This window comes from Neolamprologus brichardi, chromosome 22, assembly GCF_056152115.1.
Source record: "Neolamprologus brichardi isolate AB-2024 chromosome 22, ASM5615211v1, whole genome shotgun sequence".
Taxonomy (NCBI): domain Eukaryota; kingdom Metazoa; phylum Chordata; class Actinopteri; order Cichliformes; family Cichlidae; genus Neolamprologus; species Neolamprologus brichardi.
This window is the reverse complement of record NC_142124.1, coordinates 15947881-15968987: the sequence shown is the minus strand read 5'-3', so window position 1 is coordinate 15968987 and position 21107 is coordinate 15947881. Positions and strand designations below refer to the sequence as shown.

Sequence of the window (21107 nt, the reverse complement as noted above, 5' to 3'; positions counted from 1 at the left end):
TTTTTTGCTTATATGAAAAGTCTATATATTATTATTTATTATTATTATTATTGCAACTATTGTTGCAAAACATCGCAAAACAATAATCCAAACCGTAAACTCCTCGTTTCTACTCAAGGTGGCATTAGTGAAGTGGCGGTGTGGGCACACTTTTACCTCCGTTTGAGCCGCAAACACGAGCTCGACCTCACTCAATGTTCCGCACGCGCGTGCACCGGTCACCTCTCAGCAGTCAGGCTCAGCTGCAGTGAATGGAAGCGAGGCGCGCGCACGCAGAGATCACTCGCCCTTGCTTGTTATTAACGTTAATAACGTTATCTCTCGCGTCACTCATGTCCCCGGCGACGACGACGGCCGCCGCAGCAGCCGAGGAGCGGAACGGGAACCGCGGTTCAGGTGCACCGCTGTGATTGAAATACGCGGAAGTTTTGACGCCACCGAGCAGAAAGGAGATGAGCACACCGCTCAAAGGATAGCCCCCCTCCGCCTCCCTCCTCCTCCGCTCCCCTCCCTTCGGTTTGTGGACAAGTGTTTATCCGCTGCGAGGCGAGAGCTCGGTCCGTGATGGGATTCCTTCAGGAGCGACCTGCCGCTTATCGTTAACCGCTCTGGAGGTAAGGAGTGAAGCCAAACGACGGTTAACTAACATAAGAGACCCGGTGGGGTGTCGGACGGGAGCAGCCTATACGAGAAGTGCTCCGTTTTGAGTTTGTGCTGGCGAAAGTTGACTACAACATCCCCGTCGGTTAGTTGGCAACTAAATATGGATGTCAGTTATTTGTAACGCACTCGGGAGAAGTCGTGTGTCCCGTGAAGCGAGGCTGTTTCCTACATGTAGCGACTTGACAGCCCCCTCCCTGCCAGCTCCACACATTATCGCTTCTTTAACCATTACCATCATCTCCGGTGCGGTTCGGGCACAGCTGTGAAGGCGGTCGACGCACACAAACTTGTGGTGAGTAAGTGAGCGCAAACGGGACAGACAACAAGGCTGCCATTGTACCGGATCAGCGGCGGATTAACGGAATTCCTTTTCTCTGCTCTGCACTGTCTGAATGGCCTCCAGCCTCTCTCTCAGCCTGCCCGCCTGCCTTCGTGTCACAGTGGGTCTAACATCTTGATTTCTAACCACTCTCACCCCTTGCACTCGTTAGAAACAGTGAGCTAAAACACCCACCGAGCCTCCACACCACAGAGGCCTCAGTGAAACATGTGGATGGGCCACTTAAACTGTATTGTTATCAGGAGAGGACTGATGAGTAGGGTCCAAAAGTCAAAAAATGGTGTGTGTTTTGCTTCTTTTGTCTGACCAGTAGTACCAAACAAAGCAAAAGAAACAAAAAATAGTGCATATTAATCTATAACAAAATATAATTGAAACCTTTAACGTTTTATAAAGATTGAGGCTGATTTAGCACTCAAACTGGATTTCAACTGGGCTAAGCAGGAGGAGCGGTCCCAATTTTTGTCAGAAAGGGCCTTGGGGGGTGTTGTTTATCTACCCCTGCCTCAAAAAGCTCTTGTCTTATGACTGATTATGCACAGCATACATACTGAATGATAAAGATTGTTATGTGGGTGCTTAAAAGTCTTAATTACATCCCACAGAGAGTAATATTGGTTTGTCTTTTATAGTACTCACAGGCAACAAACAAATCCAGGTCTAGATTTTAATTTTAATTTTTTAATATGTTTTACTCCCCCCCTCCCTCTTTGCACTTGCACATCATGCACCATCTCCAGCCCTCCCCTCCTCCCCTAGAGTAACCAACCAACATGTGGGGAGGTAATCCCAGCTATTAGGGTAATCTCCTCAGCATGGCGATCAATAGGGGAGGGTGTGCGACAACTACCAGACAAGACTAGTGGGGGGACAAAATTTGTGCTAAAGAAAAATGATTTAATCATCTAGATTAGGTCAGGAGGCCGGGGGTCTGGACAGAGGCTTGTTGCTGGAAGGGGGAGGGGTGCAGACAGCGCAGGCAGGAGGATGTGAGGGGTCAGGCCATCTCCACTTTGGGCAGCACCCATTGTGACAGTGGGCTGAAAGTAGGGATGCAGTGATTGGGAAATTCTGTGTGGAAAATTGTGTTGAAAATAAGACACTTGTTAAATAAGCAGTGCCCATGCTAATGTTTTTATGTAATGACCTGTTTTGTGGTTGCAAAACAAAGGCAATTGTTATTGTAAGTGAAAATAAGCACAAACACAAGTTTTAAAATGGGTGGTAATAATCATTTCAATTTCCTTTCTTTTTAGTGGGCAGCACTTTAATCTGGGGTGAATGTCAATGACCTCATCAACTGAAAATTAAGCTTCTTAGTCTTTAAATTATTTTTACAAACCTCAGTTTACAATAAAAAAAAAATCCCTGAAAACATTAAACGGTTGTTCCCTGTGAATCCAGCATGAAGCAGTAAATACTCAGCATGTTTTCATGTTTCTGCTTTGTGCCTCAGTGACACCAAAAGAGAAATCAGATGACAACTTCCTTGAATCTACAAAAAAACAAACAACAAACTTCAGTTGTAGTTTTTGTTTGATTGTTTTTTTTGCATTCAGCGACTGATTGAAGTGGCTGCGTTACCAGTTGGTCGCCCACAGGCTGAGTGTTCAACATCCTCAACCTCTGGGTGGCCACTTTTGATCATAAAGCTATTCCTGGAGACAGGCAACCCGTCTCCAATAATTTGCCGTCTAATTGCCAACACTGATGAGGGAAACTCCCATTCAACACGTGTCTTTGCAATAGGGCACCCGATGCAGCTAGTTGTATTCAGGTTATAATTGTATATAAAAGCAAGGCGTCATTATGTCATTTTGCAGTTGAATGGCTGTCCTGCAACAGATATGTCACTGTTGTCGATGGATTTCCGAATGCGTTTCAAATCTCTGAGGTTCTGGATGGATTCTGAATGTAAGCAGTTAATGTGAATTTCTGTTTATGTAGACGAGAGCAGGTTTGCAATTTTTTCAGATTGATAACAAACTGCCTACCTAACCCAGTCTTTGAAACAGCCATTTCAAAGGCAGTAAAATTCCAAGTTCACTGCACCTGGTCTCAGTACTTTTGGTCGTGCGGCAAACACTTCAACCAGTTTCCTGTAGCGTTGTTAAAAAAAGTCATGTTAACACAAATGGCCAAACATGAGCTGCAGTGCTGCTGTTGATCACAACTTCTGTTATCACTTACTGTTTTCATACAGACACTCTCCGCCCCAAATGTTTTAAGCAATCCAGATCATGCAATCATGTAACTTTAAACCATCTTTGAAAGATTTCCTCGTCCGTGAGGGAAAAGTGGCTTTCGTCAATTTATTTCTCAGTGTAACATCTATAGTAGGCGTAACAATCTTTCAGTTATGTTTAACATACATCCAAATCACAGTGGAGTTAGTTTTTTCAGAATGAAACAACTAAAAACCCCTAAAAAAGAAAACAAGTTTTGAGTGGGTTAAACATAGAAAACTGAGCTTTACACTTAGACGTAAAAACATCTGCACTGTTCAGTGGGCCAAATGTCTGCAGCAGGTGAATCTGTGGCTAAAAGGCGTACGCGTTCTTGCTGAGTGTGCATCCTCTCTTTTGATGTGATTACCTAACTGCACATCATACAGATGGATCACATGCTGCATTCAGAGCATGTGGTGGTGGTCACATTACCTGGGCCTTATGTAAACAGATGAGAAACATCATCCTACAGAAAATCTTTAGGGACAAGCGCGTTAAAGCTTAAGCATTTAAAATTTAAGCAATTTAAGCTACTTTTTCCAAAACAAAAAAAGAGAATTATAAATGTAAAATATTTAAACATGCTTTTTTTTTTCTTTTCTAAAGTTCAAAGTTTCAACTTTTATAACGTGTTTGCTAATTTTTTGACACCAAATTATTAATCAGGAAATTTGTCTTCTAATTACAAATGAAAAATATTCATATTTATGTTTAAAAAATTCTGAAAATGTAAATGTAAAACAAATTGAATTTTCTTTAGGAGCTTATTACCATCAGTATTGTTCTTTGAGCAACACTGATCTACCTACTGCATCATTTTTTACAAAACCACAAAGCAGCGTTCCTTTATTTTAGCACAATTAAGAATTGAATGGGCGGAGAACATTTATAGTTTTTGATGATTTATATAGGTTCCTCAATAAAGAAAAGAAAGAAGAACATGGCCTTTAAGTCTCCGGTGGAGGAACTGGAGTGCAGACACTGGCAGATGGAAGATGGGAGGGATGAGTAAGGCGTTCACAGATCCCTTCTGTTTGGTCCCATTGAGACCAATGAGACGAGATTGGATGGGTCTGGAGGAATCAGGTTACTATCGGCTCATTCTATTCCAAAGAAGTGGTGGTGTAAAAGATGCAATACCCCTCTGGGAAACCTAATCCAGACCCTCCTGCCAGCTGTCATTCTTTTGCTCCAGGGTAAAATCGCTAAGCAGGTATCCCCTTACGCTTTTTCAATCCTTACCTTAATCATCAGGAAACGGGAAATTACACACACATGTCGTTACAAATCATTATCTACTACGTAACTTGAGAATTATGATCTTTTACGCAGATCGAGATCAACATTAGATGTCAGGAAAAAGCAAAACCAAATCAACTTCAAGTATGTTTGATTAGAAATATCAGCTTTAGCATTTTGTATTTATTTTAGTTAAAATTATGTCAAATTTCTTTCTGATTTGCAGGGGAGTGATTCAGCCTCCTCAGCCTCTGATGCACTTTTGCATGCAGACATTAATTCTGACTGCAAACCTGTCATAAAAATAATATTTACTGTACAGTTAAAGTGGCTGTGTCCATTATTTGGGCTCAATCTTCATTAGTCTGAGGATCAACTCAAGCTAAAGTTTATGTCCAATTTAAGATGCATAAGATTACAGTGACAGCCTCCTTTTTGATGAACCTATTAGTCAGTCACCAGAAAAATAACTAGAAAATGATGAGAATCATAATTAGGCTTAACAAAACAATAATACTTTTACATAATTTAAATCAACAAAACATTTTCTAATAAGTGTTCTGATTTACTGCTTTTCTTGGCCTTATTCTGTAGGCTTAATCTCCTTTAATCTGTTGTCATTTCTTTTACTTAGTGGCTTGACTCGTATTTAGGTGACAATGAAATCAGTCTCTTCGAATTTACACCTATGGACAGGAGGCCGAACGATGAGAGGAAGGCCGATAAAGTAAAACCAGAGTGATAGAGACATAAAGGGAGACAGTCGGAGTGAGTTTGAGTTGACCTTGCCATGATAATCTAATCCCTGTCGAGAGTGCTTTTTTTAGAGAGCAAGTTAATGCCAGCAGATTATACTCCAGTGTCTCCCACACTAGCCAATCCGAACCGAAAAGAGAGTGGGTACACAGTGGATCCTCAGGCCTACCATGGAGGATAAATCAACAGTAATAATAACCTATAGTAATTGAAAATAGCCCTAAAAATAACAACTCTTCATCTTTGCTTTTCTGCTCTTTAGTGGAGCTGCTCAGGTAGTTTCTGATGTCTGCCTGACACCACTGTGTATTTCTGCAGCAGGTAAAACTGCTGCTGTCTTTTCTGTCATGCCACGGATGCCCCCTTTTGTGCACAAAGGGGCATCCATGATAAAAGCCACTCATTGAGCAGCTCATCTCATGCAATGAAGAGTAATCCCTGTATATGTTGTGTAACCAAGTGGAGAGTTGCCCAAGGAGGGGGATGGGCACGAATGTGCGCAAGTTTGTCCGTGCTTGTGACTGTTGAGCTCATGGCTGTCTAATCTTTTAGGTACATTAGGCTGGTCGCCCACAGCACCGTGTGGCCTCACTGTTTTTGTGCAATTAAGTCATTCTAGGAACGCCATAGGCCCTGAATAATAACAGGAGTTGCTTGTGAGCTGTAAAAGGATAATCCAGCTGTGGTGAGATGGAGAGTTGTCTGGAAGGACTGAGCTGTGTACTTTTATCACTGTGTGTTGATCCTGTTTTGCCAGTTTTTTCACGACTTCACTCTAATGAGGTTGTTCTGTGGTCACTAGGTTATTCTAAGACCTCTACTGCTGCATTCAGGCCACGCTGGCAGAATGGGAAGAAGCATGCCTGTATTACTCTGAGAAAGTCATTGTTAGCTCTGCAGTCACATCACGCAAGTGGAAAAATATCTTGACATTTAACATTTTTATGATGACACATATTTCTTTATATTTTTTATAGAAGGTATTTGACTGAAGGATAGAAGGAAAGCTTCTTCTTTTTTTTAAACACAGTGATATTTCTTTTGTTAACTGGACGAGTTTGTATTCAAAGCAATATATCTGATGTCCAGTTGCTGACTTGTATTGGATAGTTGCTACACATGAAGTCATGCTTGCACCTAGAGTTTGTTTTGAGCCCACAAAACCTGTAAGAAATTATCTTAAACTAACCAGAGAAAAAAAATTGGTGAATTGACGAGTCTAAAAGACAGAAGACACCCTGACACAAAACTGACATACACCTGCTTGTTTCATACATCAGAGTACTGCACAACAGCGCCGGCTAGGATGGCTATCATCTGTTTACTTGTTCCCCTTCTCAGAGAGAGAGAGAGAGAGAGAGAGAGAGAGAGAGAGAGAGAGAGAGAGAGAGGCAGGTAGTGAACTGGGACCTGCTGTTGAACATTAATAAAATAAATAATACATTTAATCCACTAGTATTTCTGCCATTAACTCGGAAGGGCAGCAATATTTAAATGTCTACTCAACTATTTATTGTTTTTTAACATTGACATTCAAAGTAAAAAATTCTTATATCAATTAACCAGAAGCTGGCCATTTTTGCTTTGAAGAGTAGGTAATGATAAAAGATAGATAAAAGATGGGCGTAGCTGCTGTGACATCACCTGTTGTCCTGATCTAAAGCCTTGAGCGTTTCTGCTGTCGCCTTCTTGGTTGCAAAGACTAAGATGGCTCGAGAAGGGGCGGGTCTGACTGTGAGACCACATGCTCAATGACTTGTGATTGACAGCTGCGAGTGTGTGAGTGTGTGGTTTCATACTTCCAGTTTGAACCATCGTATGATCAAGATCTACAAATTTTGTGAATTTGATTATTCAGTATATCCGACAGTGAATGACTTGAGTGCATAAAAAGGGCAGGAAAGTGTCTACAGAGGTCAAGTAAGAAATCCTCTTTCACGTAGATTTCTATGGGATTGAAGGCCATTAATTAAAAGTAAAGTGAGTAAAGTAATTAATCTTTACAGATCATTGAGTTTCAGTTGTGCCTACTATAGATATACCTATGCCAGAAATGTAGAAGTCAGTAGCAATACCAGTAGAATTACATGATTCCCGATACCCAACTCCTTTATTAAAAAAAACACTTGAACATTACAAAATTACATTATCTGTAAATAAAAGCAGTACAGAACAAGAAATGTTAAGATTTTACTTTGATGACAGGAAATGGACTGAAATGTGAGTAGCTTAACTTTAAACGGTAAAACTAGTTAAATCATTAGCCATTATAGTTAACTTCACAACAGCAGTTCTTGCTTTAAAAAACAAAATGGTAATATGTATTTCAGGAGAACATGATACTTTGCATATTTAAATGCTGAACTGAAACTCGGTCGCCTTTCATTCTGTGAACTGGTCTAGATGTCGGGCGTTTAGGTTCTTCTCTTAACTATTTTCTTGCTTGTTCTAAAAATCACAGTAGCATCATTGAACATTGGCTTTTGTGAATCAATAATCACTCCCTGATCATCCTCCTTGCAAATGCAAAGTATTTCCATATCTGACTCTTGCTACTTTTCTTATCATCGGGTTGGGGTGCAGCTATTGCAGCAGCTGCACGAGTCACCATCTTCCACATGTAGTGTTTGCTATGCTTGTGGGCGTCCTCCTTCTTCTTCAGCATGTAAGAATAGAACATTTTGTAAGTTTAAACCGCCCCACACTTTCAGAATTTTCGTAATGAAAGATGTGATAATTATCAGTTCTGAGGATATCTCTGGTCCACTAGGACTTGATGTGGCAAGCTCGACTTTGCTTTTAATTTGTTGTGAAATATCCCTTGTGTAACACTGTATTTCCTGTAATCCGCTAACAACTGACACAAGATTAATCATACTGTCAGGAATGACTGATGGGCAGAAAGGTTTTTCTTAAATTTATTGTACTGTCCATCTGGATAAGGTAAAGATGGGGAAAAAATATGATAGAAAATATCCTGAATATAGACTCAGACTATATTTGCAGCAAAGATAACGTGTAATATTTTCATTTGTGTTTGCAGTTGGTGGACAGGATTACTGGACACAAAACGGTAGATGCGAGGTGAGGCTTAGCGAGTCACTGTGGCTTTGAACACTAGCATAAGGACAGTCACATGCCATCTCCAGTCAGGGGTATGTTGGCACAGGTTTGTGGATGTGAATATTTGGATGACTTCAGCACATGCACACACACACTTGCACTGTGTGCACATATGCATGCACACAGTCATGGGGTATACACACAGCAATGATTTTTCACATCTCTCACTAGTTTGCAAATACAGAAATGCGCAGACTTCAGCTGTTGTGGACACTTCTTTATTGCAAAAGGAAAAATTGGTATTTGAGGCTTTTTTAGGTGTTTTTAAAGATTAGATGGGAGACTTCCAGTCCACAGCAGCAACCGGGCACACAATCAGTGCACAAACATGCAACGCTGTGGATATTTTCATGCGAGTACACACGCACATCGCAGAACGCAGGCTCTCAGCATCAGTGCCCTGACCATAGGGAGTTTGTGCTGAGCTGGTTGGGACGTCAGGATGAATCAGTGTGCGGACAGCTGACTGGACGTGCCTATTCATCAGCCAGAGAAAAGAGAGTGAAAAATGGAGCGAGGGATTCTAAAAGAAACGAGTTAAGCCCCAGAGCAACATGTTTGGCTATCTGCATTACTTTACAGATCCTCCAATGGGCTTTGACTGTTGTATGGGATAAAGGCTGAAGAGGTGGAAAAGATAGCCGAGTACGGGAAGGAGAGGAGGGGGGTAAGACAAGGGGAGTTTTCACGATTATTTTTGTTGTGTACACATGCAGTAGTAGGACACTGCAGATGCAAATATTAACACTCACTAAGCAGATAGGCTGCTTTGACAAAGGCATAAGCTCATACTGTAGAGGCGGCTACCTCCATTCTGATGGCCCGTTTATTCCCATCTGTTGCCCTCAGCTCTCTGACTTTATCCCCATTGTGTTAACTCATTACATTCGCCTTAACCATAACCCCTTAATTGCCACCTTCCAGTTTCTCTCCCATATCCTCCCCCCTCTTGGAGACAGTGTGCCACATTGCCCGTGCGTTAATCTGATAGCGTCTGCCTACCAAACACCTGCCATGTCCAGAAAAAACCCTCCTAAACTCCTCCAGATTCTGGGTTCAGCACCCATTGTAGCGTGAGCGGATCAGCACACATGATAGCAAGCAGGCAGGCACGCATTTAGACAGATGCAGATGCACATACAGCAGATAATTAGACGAACAACCTCACCGCTTGAAAATCATGCTGGAGTCAGTGTTTTTGCTTTAGCCTTTATGAGTATGTGTACCTATTTTTTCCCCCTTGCATTCAAAGAAAGACGAGACAAACAAAAGTTGTCTTTTGTCTCGCCTCTTCGCCCATTTGAAGACAGTGATGGGTAGGCCCAGGCCTCTTGGGTTTAACAATAACTCTCTCGACCCCCTAATGAGGGGTGGAGGGCCAGACATGAGGCGATGTGACAGTTCTGGTGCGGCTGACACAATAGCAGGTTTTTCTTTTGACTGCCTGGCTGAGCTAGAGTACCTTCTTTCACTAAAACAGCCAAACAAATGGTCGTCCTTGCCTGAGGAACATGTTTAGCTACATCAGGCTGCCTCTGCCATGCACTGTTCGTTATGTAGAGCACCACAGCTGCTTTTATGTTTGCCATTTTTTGAGGTCTTGATAAGAAGTCTCTAAAGGAGCTTCTCACATCAAACTCATTTTCCTGGCAGACAAGATCATTTATCTCTAAAATGATGAAGGATTTATCGCGAGATTCCAATTTTCTTTAACCGATTCTGATTTTTCCCTAAGCTTGACCTGCTGATAGAGACTTTTGTCAATTTGGTGTTTCTTTCTAAGTACTGTCAGCATATACAAGCAAAAATCAGATTTTCGTCAATGCAGAATATCATTTTTGTAGTAAAATAAGACTGAATAAGGCTGAGATAGAGCTAGCAGAGTTAAAGATGCACAAATTGCTTTTATAGGCAAAGTTAGAGAGGAAAGGTTGAGATGGTTTGAACTTGAACCTCAAGAAAAAAAAGTTCCCTATATGAGTTGAAAAAGAAACATGTTGCGAATATGAGCAGCTGACCTGTTCAAGATGAGTCTCAAAGCATATATTGGACAGGCATCCATAAGAGGGACAGGATTTTATGCAAACATAAAAGGTTCAATTTTATGCTTATTTTATGTATTATATGATAATATTTAGCTAATGTGTTAAATTAACTCTTTTAAATACCATTTCCTATAACTTCAGGGTCACCAACATTTTTATCTGCTACTGAATCTTGTTTGATTCACAACTAAATATGTGATTATGAATCAGCGTCGCAGGCCATGCAAAAATGACCCAGTATGTGCTGATTAGCCTTGTGTTCATTTTGCCAAAGCTTTTTAGCTATGTGGAGTTTTGATAAAACATTACTGTCCGAGGCAAGCTATTTTGAAATTTAAAAAAAACAACATCATCCTTGAAAAAAAAAAAAAAGCCAAAAATGTAGGTATAAACCAGGTCAGGGATCTGAACAAATGCTACATCACTATACCTGCAGTCTCAACAATGATTTGTGTGTAAAACCTTAAAGATTTAGATTATTTTGATACTAAAAGTTACAAATATACCTTCTTACCTTTTTACTTACAATCTTGCATCAGCACTCAGCCCAGAATCTGTGCTCTGTATGTGCTAGTAAGTGAGTTTCTAAAATGAAGTTTGTTGATAATGGATTATTGATCGTGAATTAGAGTGGATGGCCCCTGGGGGCTCATCCTGGCTGGCCAGGAATGAATACATCTCTTCATGCTTCACCTCACACACTCAATTTCGGCATAAGCAACCAAAGGTCTGACAGACACACGCATGTTGAGACACTGACCCGTGGTCTAATAGGTACAGACAGCCGTCGTTCATCCAGTAAAGGACAAAGGTTATTCCAAAATCTCCGTGATGCAAATTGCCTCAGTGAGGTCTCACCCTCTCTTAGCACAGAGTAAAACAACCTTAATGTGAATCAACAACTGCTTGATCTTAAACAGTTTTTGAACCAAAATATTATTCAATTATTCAGTCATCAGTTTATTCTATTTAAAGAGATGAAATTAAACCATGGGTGTCTACTCTCACTGCAGTGCTTTTTTATATATTGCAAATCTCTTGTTGGTATAGATTGTTATACAATCTGGTTTACAAGATAGTGAGTCACAAATGCTGTGGCCACTTTCACATTCACTTTTAAGCTTTAATATTTTTTCTGTGTAGTTTCTCAGTTCTGAAGAATTAAAGTTTTCCTTTTTTCTTTTTGGACATCAGCTGCTTTTTCACTCATTTTCAGTCCTTGTACCTGACCATGTTCACTGGAATGTTGTTCATCTGTTAGGCCACTTAACACTGAGCTCACATAAAAACCAATGTTGTGTGAACTTGGACAAAAAACAACTATTGCATTAAATTGTATCTTTAGACACTTTGTTACCAGCAGCCTGTCATGAAAACATATGACGTGTTCCTACTTCTTTAGTTGAATTTATGAAAAAAATACATAAAACGCTATTTTTGCACCATTTTGGTGATTTTGGGACGGCTATTACCCGAAAACCTGGCAAGACCTCGAAAACTATCTACAGCAGAAGAATACTAAAGAATTAAGGTGGTCATACCAAGGATTGACTTTCAAGCTTGTTGTCTTTGTGCAATCTCTGTTTTTTCCTTAAATACTGTATTTTCATTTATGTTTTCATATTATTTTAAAGCCATTTGGACAGACTTTTTTTAACTGCCTTTTTTCTGAATTTTGGTAGTTAATTTAATTATCATGGGACTCATTTCAGTTTCTTTTTTTCCAGGTATCATAAAAACAGCATGCCACTTGATGAAGGAACTTCTCTTCAGAGATCGGGATTGGATACTAAAGCTGTGATGTTTGGCAAGTTTTTGTTACCTGTGCTGAGAACTCAATAAGTTTTGGAAGAATAACTTTTCTAGAGTTTCACAGAGGATTTATTAAACAGCTGTGGTGATTCTTGATGACCGGTGGTCTTGGAAAAGTGATGGAGACAGAAGAAAGGGAGGATGTTTCACAAAAACACACAGCTAAGGTGGAGGCAGAGGATGAGGTAACCCCATGCCACACCTGCGGGGTGTGTGGCCGCAGTTTTCCACTTCTAAGCTCTCTATCTCAGCACATGAGAAGACATACTCGGGAGAAGCCTTACAAGTGTCCCTACTGTGAGCACAGGACAGCTCAGAAGGGCAGTCTAAAGGCCCATATTAGAAGCCATAAATTGGGCCTTTTGAGCCAAAACCTCAGTGACAGGGAGGGGGATGGAGATGAAGGGCAGAAAGAGGATGCTGATATAACTGACCCTCCTGAGCTCAGTAGCCCACCTGATAAAGCTCATAACATTAATGGAAAGGTTAAGAAGAAAACAACCAAGAAAAAGGTTAAGGGTAAAGATGGTGTCGAGGTTAGCGATGGAGGTGATGACGGACCTTTTTGCTGCACCATTTGTGGCCAGGTTTTCCCTCAGGTATTACTCCTCAAGTCCCACATGAAAAGGCACCGTGGCTCTCAGGATCACGGTTGCCGGATATGTGGACGACGCTTTCGCCAAGCGTGGTTCCTCCAAAGTCACATGCGCATTCATCGAGTGAAAGCCCAGCTAAGGGGCAGCAAAAGCAACGAACCGCCTGCCACTATCAATGGGGTTCCTCAGGACCCAGCATTACTGATGAATGAAGAGTGCCTCTATGAGCTCTGTGCAGGCTGCGGTAACTTCTTCAATGACCGCAGGACACTGCAGATACATGAAAAGTTGCATAAACTGAATCACACTCGCACTCAGATGCAAAACCCAACACAAGGAAATGTGGAGTCCCCCGAGGTGCAAGATGCTAAGAGGCAGTTTTTGGAAAGCCTGAACCTCATTTCTGCTGGACCCAGGGAAAGCCCTGCGGAAGTGAAGCCGGGCAGTCGAATTCCTGAGCTGGATCCAATTTGTAGTTACCAGTCATGGCAGTTAGCTACAAGAGGACGGCTAGTGGAGGCTACAGAAAAATGTCTGGGATGGGAGGAGAGATTAGCTGATGCGGAAGTGGCATATGACATAGAAAAAGGCGAGTACGTCCCCTTGAAGCAAGAGAAAAAGAGAAAGCCAAATGACACAGCCGGCTCCAATCTTAAGAAGAGGAAGGGTGACGCAGGCCTTGATCACAAAGGTGGTGACAAAAAGATTAGCCAGAAGGACTCTATTCTGCTGAATGGACTTGGTCAAGCATTTTATGAGGCACTACAGACTAAAAACGTTAAAGATGTTCACTCCTCATCTAAACAGACGAAGAACATCAAGAGCCTGGACCAGGAAGGTGAGCCGAATACACCACAACACACCATAATACATTATCCACGACAGAGCTTAGACAAGAGTTTATATTCGTTGATCAGACTTAGAACAGTTTTGTACTTTTACCATTTATAAGCATCAAAGCATCAATTAAGGGCTGTATTTTATACAAATTGATTTCTGGAAGGTAAATGAAACTACAACTCTAGTACAAAAATGAGTTAAATTGGCAATATATTGTGTAAAGGAGAGATCACTAGCGAATTTCTAAATGAATTACAGCAGCAGTAATTGCCCTTTTTTAGACAAGAATGTCTGTAAAAATACAAACGCAGTAAGGTTACCTTACCTAATATTTTTAAGGGACTCCTAATATATAAATCTCAGCATTAATAATTGTTTTATTGGCTTAACAAATCTTTAAAAAACTGTTTTGGTTGGATTTGTAGATTCAGATTTAGATTTATTAATTGTGTGTCAGGGGTGGGACAAAATATCAATATGGAAAATTTTATGTAACAGCTTCTATTTGTGTACAATATCTTTAGACTAATGGCAAATGTCTTTATTACTATTAAAACATGCTGATGCTATGGTCTACCAGTCTGACTTACCACAATGACTGTCAATACTTATCATGGCAGCACCAATAATCATGAAATAAAGCTAATAGGGCCAATATTAGCTGTTTGCTAATATTTTGGCATCTGCATTTATAATGGCCAATAAATAAACACAATTTACATTTAATAATAGCACAATACATAATTCTTGCTTTTTGTCTAATTAGGGGTGTTTTTTCCTTCCTTAGAAGGATCACACATCTAGCTATCTTTATTATACAGTCTTTTTGTATATGTAAAAAAACCTGACCTCATCTGTTATGAATGTCCCCTTCTGTTTTTACCTGCAGATAAAAAAAAATATTTCTGCGAGCACTGTGATTTCCACACTGTTGACACCGCGCTACTCAGGTCTCACCTGCACACGCAGCACCAGGACTTCCTGAGTTCCTACAGCAAACAGAGCACCAATTTGGACATAAGCAGAAGTGGTTCCAAAGCCTCAAGATACATGGACTACCTCAGAAGCAGGAGCATCCTGCTCAGTCAGCCATATTGGAATCCATATTCATGTTCTCCAAGCCAGGAGTTAGTAGAGTCAAACATTAAAATGGAAAAGACAAATGGCTCAGAGGTGAAAGAGCAGGGACATGCTACTGGCGATGCTAGCAGCCTCCTCAATCTTTCTTCTTTACCCATAACTGATGTTAGTTTTCCAGTAAAAACACAGGGCCTGGTGAGACATCAGTGCCCATACTGCTCCCACACCACCAACTACCCAGAAGTACTGTGGATCCATCAGCGTGTTGCCCACAGGGTGGATGGCAGCAGCACCATGGCACCCAAGTGGGCACCTAGCATTAATAGTCTCAAGAGTTTAAAGGCAGGTGCTTCTCAGTGGAGACGCACAGGGCCGCCACCCTTCCTCGAAGGCAAGGACTGTCCAGCTTTGCCTACTCCAAGAACGCAGCGCACACAGCCTCCCGGTGTCACAAACCATGGCAGCAGCAGCAGCAATAAGCAGTCGTCCCACAAGAATCAATCAAGCACCTTGAAGTCCAAGCATCAGTCAAAGGACTCACGACCTTCAGATGCGACACAGTCTAGTGGCAAGGTTGGACTCCAAAATCAAAAGAAGGAGCATAACCGAACAGTGGAGGGTGGATCTAAAGGCTCCAGCACCCAAGCTACTTCGTCAAACAGCATTGTGAACAGCAAGAGTCTCCAGAGCTTGCAGCCTACAAGCAGCCCAAAACAAAGAGGCAACAGAGTCACTGTGGAGGGGAACTTCCCACAGGAGGGTTTGGGTTTTATGCTGGCAAGAAATCGCAGTGGGAATTCTTCTTCTTCTTCTAACACAGATAAGCTCCACTCTCGCAGGCATTCAAGTGACTTTTCTTCAGGTCCCAAAGGTTCTGATCTCTGGGCTGCCATGAATATGTGGGGGCTACACGGAAGCAAAGCATATTTAGATACACTCCGAATATCTCAGGGAAAGAGTGAATCAACAGGAGAAACGCCAACGGACATCGATATTTTAAGTCTCCTGAAAAACTACAGTCCACATGATCTGGCATCTCTCTATCAGCACTGGGGCTTTGTTGATCCCAGGCTTGTTTCACAGGGTAAGGAGGAAGCTTTGCTTTCTGCTTTATTTTCTGTAAATGATCAAAGAACTGAGTACTGTTTAGATCAGGGGTGGGGAGCTCCAGGCCTCAAGGGCCGGTGTCCTGCAGGTTTTAGATGTGTCCTTGATCCAACAGAGCTAATTTAAATGGTTAAATTACCTCCTCAGTATGTCTTCATGTTCTCCAGAGGCCTGGTAATGAACTAATGATTTGATTCAGGTGATATCTAAAACCTGCAGGACACTGGCCCTTGAGGCCTGGAGTTCCCCCACCCCTGGTTTAGATGGAGGCCTAACGTTTTTCAATGGTTGATGTATAGTTGCCAACTATTATAAAAATCTACTGCTTTCAGCATGAGAAACAGATGTTTCAATGCTCTTTCACTACTTTCTACTTTCACAGCAACGATGCAGTTAAATGGAAACTTTGGAAATGAAGTCCATTCCTCGTCTGAAGCTTCCAAACAGGTATGTTTTTGATTTTACTGATAATTTCTAGATTTGTATTTCAGGCAAAAAGAATTGTGAATTAAAATAATCTTTGCATCCTTCATTTTAAAATCTTTAAGACTTTTCGAATCATTGATGATCATAATTGGTTATTCGACTAGGTTGGTGTATATATACACTTATAAATTATATAAATATGGTTTTAAAATGGAAAAAATAGCATTTTGTGCTCCAAACCAATTATATCTGAAAACATAAGCCCACCTTTACATCATTATTGATTAACTTTACATAGAACATGTTTTTAAAATCCTGTTAGTTATCTGGTGCAGGGCAGTGTTTCTCTTTATATTTGTATCACAGTTCAAACCTTAACTACAGTTTCATCTAAAAGGTAACTCAAGCCAGTTAACCGTAGATCAGTTATTTCACTTTCCAGAGCGAAGTACAGCATAAAGTCCCTGCTCACCTCGTGTACAGTATGTCTTTACCAACTGCGTGTTCCTGCTCTGTGTCTGTACCTCGTCTGTGTCTGAGCACAGTCTGTCATTTCTGCGCACACGTGTGTCTGCGTATTGTCTTGTATCTACGTGCGTGGCTGTCAGCTCCCACAACCTGGCTGTCTCTTCCTTCTCATTTCTGTAACAGAAGCTGACAGGGATGAGGCAAACAAATAATAAAAAAACATTGTTGTCCCCCTCAGGGTAAAATTCGCACAGCATCTCCATATGGTGTGTCATCAGCTTGTCAGTCAGGCCTACCCTGATGCTACCTACAACTGTTCTTGCTTTCTCCTATTCCCCCTAGAGTAATGTGTGGGCAACTTTTTGAACACGAGTGATGGGCACTGTCTGTCTTCAGGGTTGAGGATTTCTAAGCCAGACAACAGTTGTATGTGAGGTGTAAAACAATACTGGAGAAACATGACTTTGTGAAAGATTTTTACAGATTTCTATTTCTCCATATCTTATACAGTATTTGTGCATCGCTCATTTCCATCTTTGTGAGGACACTTATAGACCTTTGTCTTAACTAAAGGGCTAAAGCCGACCCACCGGTTCTCAAACTGTGGGTAAAGCTACTGCAGGGGTGAGGGGTGTGGGCAGAATTTAATGAAAATGAAGTTGAGATAATGAATGATTTATTGCAGGGACTATGGACTGGTTCCTTTATAAAACTTTTCTACTCTACCTGAGCAATTAAAGTGCTTTATACAACTTGCTTCATTCGTTCAGGCACTTTTTTCTATGCTTAAGTGCTTTTTTGATAACATTCACACACATTCATACTCCATTGGAGGCATCAGAGTAACTTGGTCAGTCGCACCACCAACCTTCTGATCAGTAGTTGACCTGCTCTACCTCCTGAGCTACAGCCACCCTCAAAAACGAACCAGTTGAAAATCTGTGCTAGTGCTAACTATTGTTACTCACACTTGTCTTCTGCAGATGAACAGCCACTCCACTTCATCCTCAGGGTCTCTGCATAAAGGAACGTAACGAAACATTGTGCTTCTCTTGGTTGCAAAGTTCTAACTGCTGAAAAAAGAGAGGCCTGCTGTTCTTCAAAGGAACTAGCCATAACTCCTGGAGAGCACAGAGGCTCTGGAATATGCACAATATATGCAAAGCAATGCGGTGGACTTGTTTGATTTTGTATTATGACTGTTTGATTTGAAGTGTTAAGCATGTTACGAGTGTAGATATGATAGTTAAATAAACACACATGATGTGTTTTTGATTATTTTATTTGGTGAAAATGAGGCAAATGTTCAGGATTATTGTACAAAACAACAGGAAAGCATTGTAGAAGTACCACAGCCAGGTGGAAATTAAATGTAGAGCCACAACTATGTGGCTGAACAGATGTTCTCTTGGCTTTAGGCCCAGATATCTGCTTGTTTTTGGTTACAAAAAGTAGATCCTTGCAGAGCAATACAACATACCAAATCTTACAACTCATAATTCCACTAAAACAGCTGTGATGCAAATACATGTTTTTAACTGCTGTATATCAGTGTCGAGTTTAAGTTTGTTGTTTTGTTTCATGTACAAATGTCTTTTTTTTTAAGTTTTTAATTTCCTTGGCTGAGTATGTGATTTTTGTTGCAGATAACGTGGTGTCACTTGTGTTTTTAGACCACAATTTAAATAATAATAATAATAATAATTTAAAAACTGCGAACAGCTTTTGAGTCAATGTTTTGAGTTTGCCAGTTTTTATTTGGTCAAAAGTTATTTGTCACTATGCACCATCTCAAGAGTAGTTTGGGCAAATTCAGAGGACTCTCCTTTAAAATGCAGGTGTTGACCCAAGGCCTTAGTCACACAGGCCTAGAGACCCTTTTGCAAACCCCTGGCAGACTTTTGGTACCCTAACAGCTGGTGAGTCGTTCCTGGAGGTTGCTGAGTGAGACGTGTCGCAAGGAAAAAATGTGTCGCACCAAAAATCTTCTTGTCATTGCTTTGGTCATTAGCATATTAATGCTATCGCTCATTGTTTACACTGGAAATGTTGATTTGTATGCTAGCACTTGTCAACTTGTCACTTTAACCAAGACATTTCAGAAGGCACAACTCTTTAAAGGTAAATGTTCTACATTGCCCAGTTTGCACTTCTCTTTTTAAAATATTTTTGGCCTTTTTACAGCTTTCTTTGAAAGGGTACAGTGAAGAATAAAAGGAAAGCAGAGGAGCGAGAGCAGGGAAGGCACAGGTCAGATTCAAACCCAGGCTGGCTGCTCTCAGCCATGCGGCATATGGGCGCTTGCTCATCACAGTGAGCTAAACCGGCACCTCACTGTTCCCACTTTTCATTGTTTGACTGACACTCGACAAGTAGTTGGCGACTGTTTGCAACATCTTCTGTATAAACTGCAGGGGATCACAGCAATGAGAGACCAAAGCAATAACAAGGTTTTTGTTGCGGCACCTTTTTGATGACCAATATCAACAAGCAGCCATCCGCCTGGTGACGTGGACACCAGTAAATGCAATACCTCGTATGTGGCCCACGGTGTAAAAAGACTTTGACATCCCTGCTCTAAGGTTTTAGCAGATGTTTTCACAGAACAACAAGCAGCCCATTTTCCCCTAGCAACTGATGTTTGAAAGGTGGTTGCCAAACGGTCGCTATCCCTGTGTGACCAGGGCCTAAGACAGAAATAGTGCTTTTTTTTCCTGTCAGTTTGGAATCAGTATTTTTCCTAAGGTCAGATATGTAATTCAGTTGCTTCAAGCACAGCAATGCCATCGAGTCCTCTAGCTCTGCTTCAGGTTAACAAACTGCTCCGTTGTAGTTTACAGTAACTTCAGCAGAATCTTTTTGACCAGTGAAACAGCACAACCAGAAACGGTGCCCTAATGTTTATCTTGTATTTTGTTAATGAAAAGTCGTTGGCCATTTTCCAAACTTTAGGTCCAGGATTGATGTGAAAAATGAATCTAGACTCACGCTCGTCATCGAAGCCAGTCTTCAAAAAGGGTCTCAGAACAACCAGTGAACAATGAAAAGTGCTGCCATGTTTTTATTTTTATTTTAAATCCAAGTTTAAAATTTAAATGCAACAATTTGCCCTTATGTTTTCAATTAGAGCGCAGACATCTGCACTTCTTTTGGCATTATTCTAGTGATGTAGCCATTTAATGCTGTGATTTATTTCTTTTAGAAGTAGAACTTTTAGCAATGAGCATTTCTACTGATCCAAAACTCACCTCAGTCTCCAGTTGTTTTCATGTGTTTCATTGTTTGCAGATTTTAGTATGTTTACATTTCAATTCCTCCTTCTCAGTGTATTCATATCCCATAGAGACGTAGTCTATGCATTTAACTAAAAGCCATCAACTTATGGATTCTTGGGCAATCTTAAGAATCCATAATTATGAAAGCACTGACTTTAATCTGTGTGGAGAGATTTTTCTTCTTTTTGATAAATATTGTAAATGATAGTTTTATTTAATGGTCTTTGTTTGTTTGCTATGAGTCGGATTTCAACAATTAAAAAGTATTTGATATTTGTAGTAGCAGAACATGTTAAAAACATGTTGAATTTTCGTCACCTTTGAGGTCAGGGTCAGCGGGGTGTGACGCTCCCACAGCAGGTATCACTGAGCCTGTGTTTTGCAACGACCCTGTAACTGTAACTCCTGTTTGGCATGAAGAGACAGGAAGCACTGAGAGAGGGATATTTACGCAAGTCTGAACTCTTATGCAAACCTCCAGCTTACAGTTGAGCTCTCGCTGGGTTCATTTTTGTGACTATGTAAACATGTTTCATAGTTATTATGTTGGTTCAGAATTTATATTTTCGACAGATCAACAATTTTTGTCTGACTGTAAAATTCAAATAAAGTTGGTTGATGCCGATGTGCGATGGCGTTGTTTTTTTTTTCTCCATCACACATCTTCACTCAGAAGCCTCACGTCACTGTGTCACGTTCCTTCTCAGCAGTTTAACAGACTCAGCTCTCTTCTTCTAGTTTGCACAATATATATTCGAATAAAGTACAACGCATTTCTTCTGCTCTTTAATAAACAAAATGACAAAACTAAATAAAAATTGGGGTCATTCTTGCTGCAGTGTATCACTTCTACCAGCAGGTGGCAGACAACGTCAACAAATGAAGGAGTTGAAAGGCGCTTTTGTTTACTCGTTGGCTCTTGGATAAGTGGCTTTATACCTTATTTCTTCTACACTGTTTAACAAGTAACTCTTTCTCCTATTTGCAGTGAGACTTCCTTTATATGCTGTCTGTGTGTACAACTCACAGCAAAGAAATCACGACGACTGCTGATGAATTAAACCTTTCTCCCCATCATCCACCTTTGCGATGGTCTTATAAAAACACAG

General features: G+C 40.8%; 1 protein-coding gene across 4 annotated transcripts; it reads left to right on the top strand.

Moving 5' to 3' along the window:
• The first annotated feature begins 233 nt into the window (after window positions 1–233).
• LOC102795450 (zinc finger protein 516-like) lies at window positions 234–20617 on the top strand. Of its 4 annotated transcripts, none has more exons than XM_006787915.3 (6): window positions 234–614; window positions 8270–8310; window positions 12122–13640; window positions 14532–15806; window positions 16212–16276; window positions 17707–20617. In XM_006787915.3, the coding sequence occupies exons 3-6, from the start codon at window positions 12302–12304 to the stop codon at window positions 17755–17757; spliced, it is 2730 nt and encodes a 909-aa protein (XP_006787978.1). In that variant the 5' UTR covers window positions 234–614; window positions 8270–8310; window positions 12122–12301; the 3' UTR covers window positions 17758–20617. The 4 variants fall into 4 exon arrangements, with proteins under 4 accessions (XP_006787978.1, XP_006787977.1, XP_006787979.1 ...); XM_006787914.3 differs by having other exon boundaries at window positions 234–955; XM_006787916.3 differs by lacking the exon at window positions 8270–8310.
• The last annotated feature ends 490 nt before the right edge of the window (window positions 20618–21107 follow it).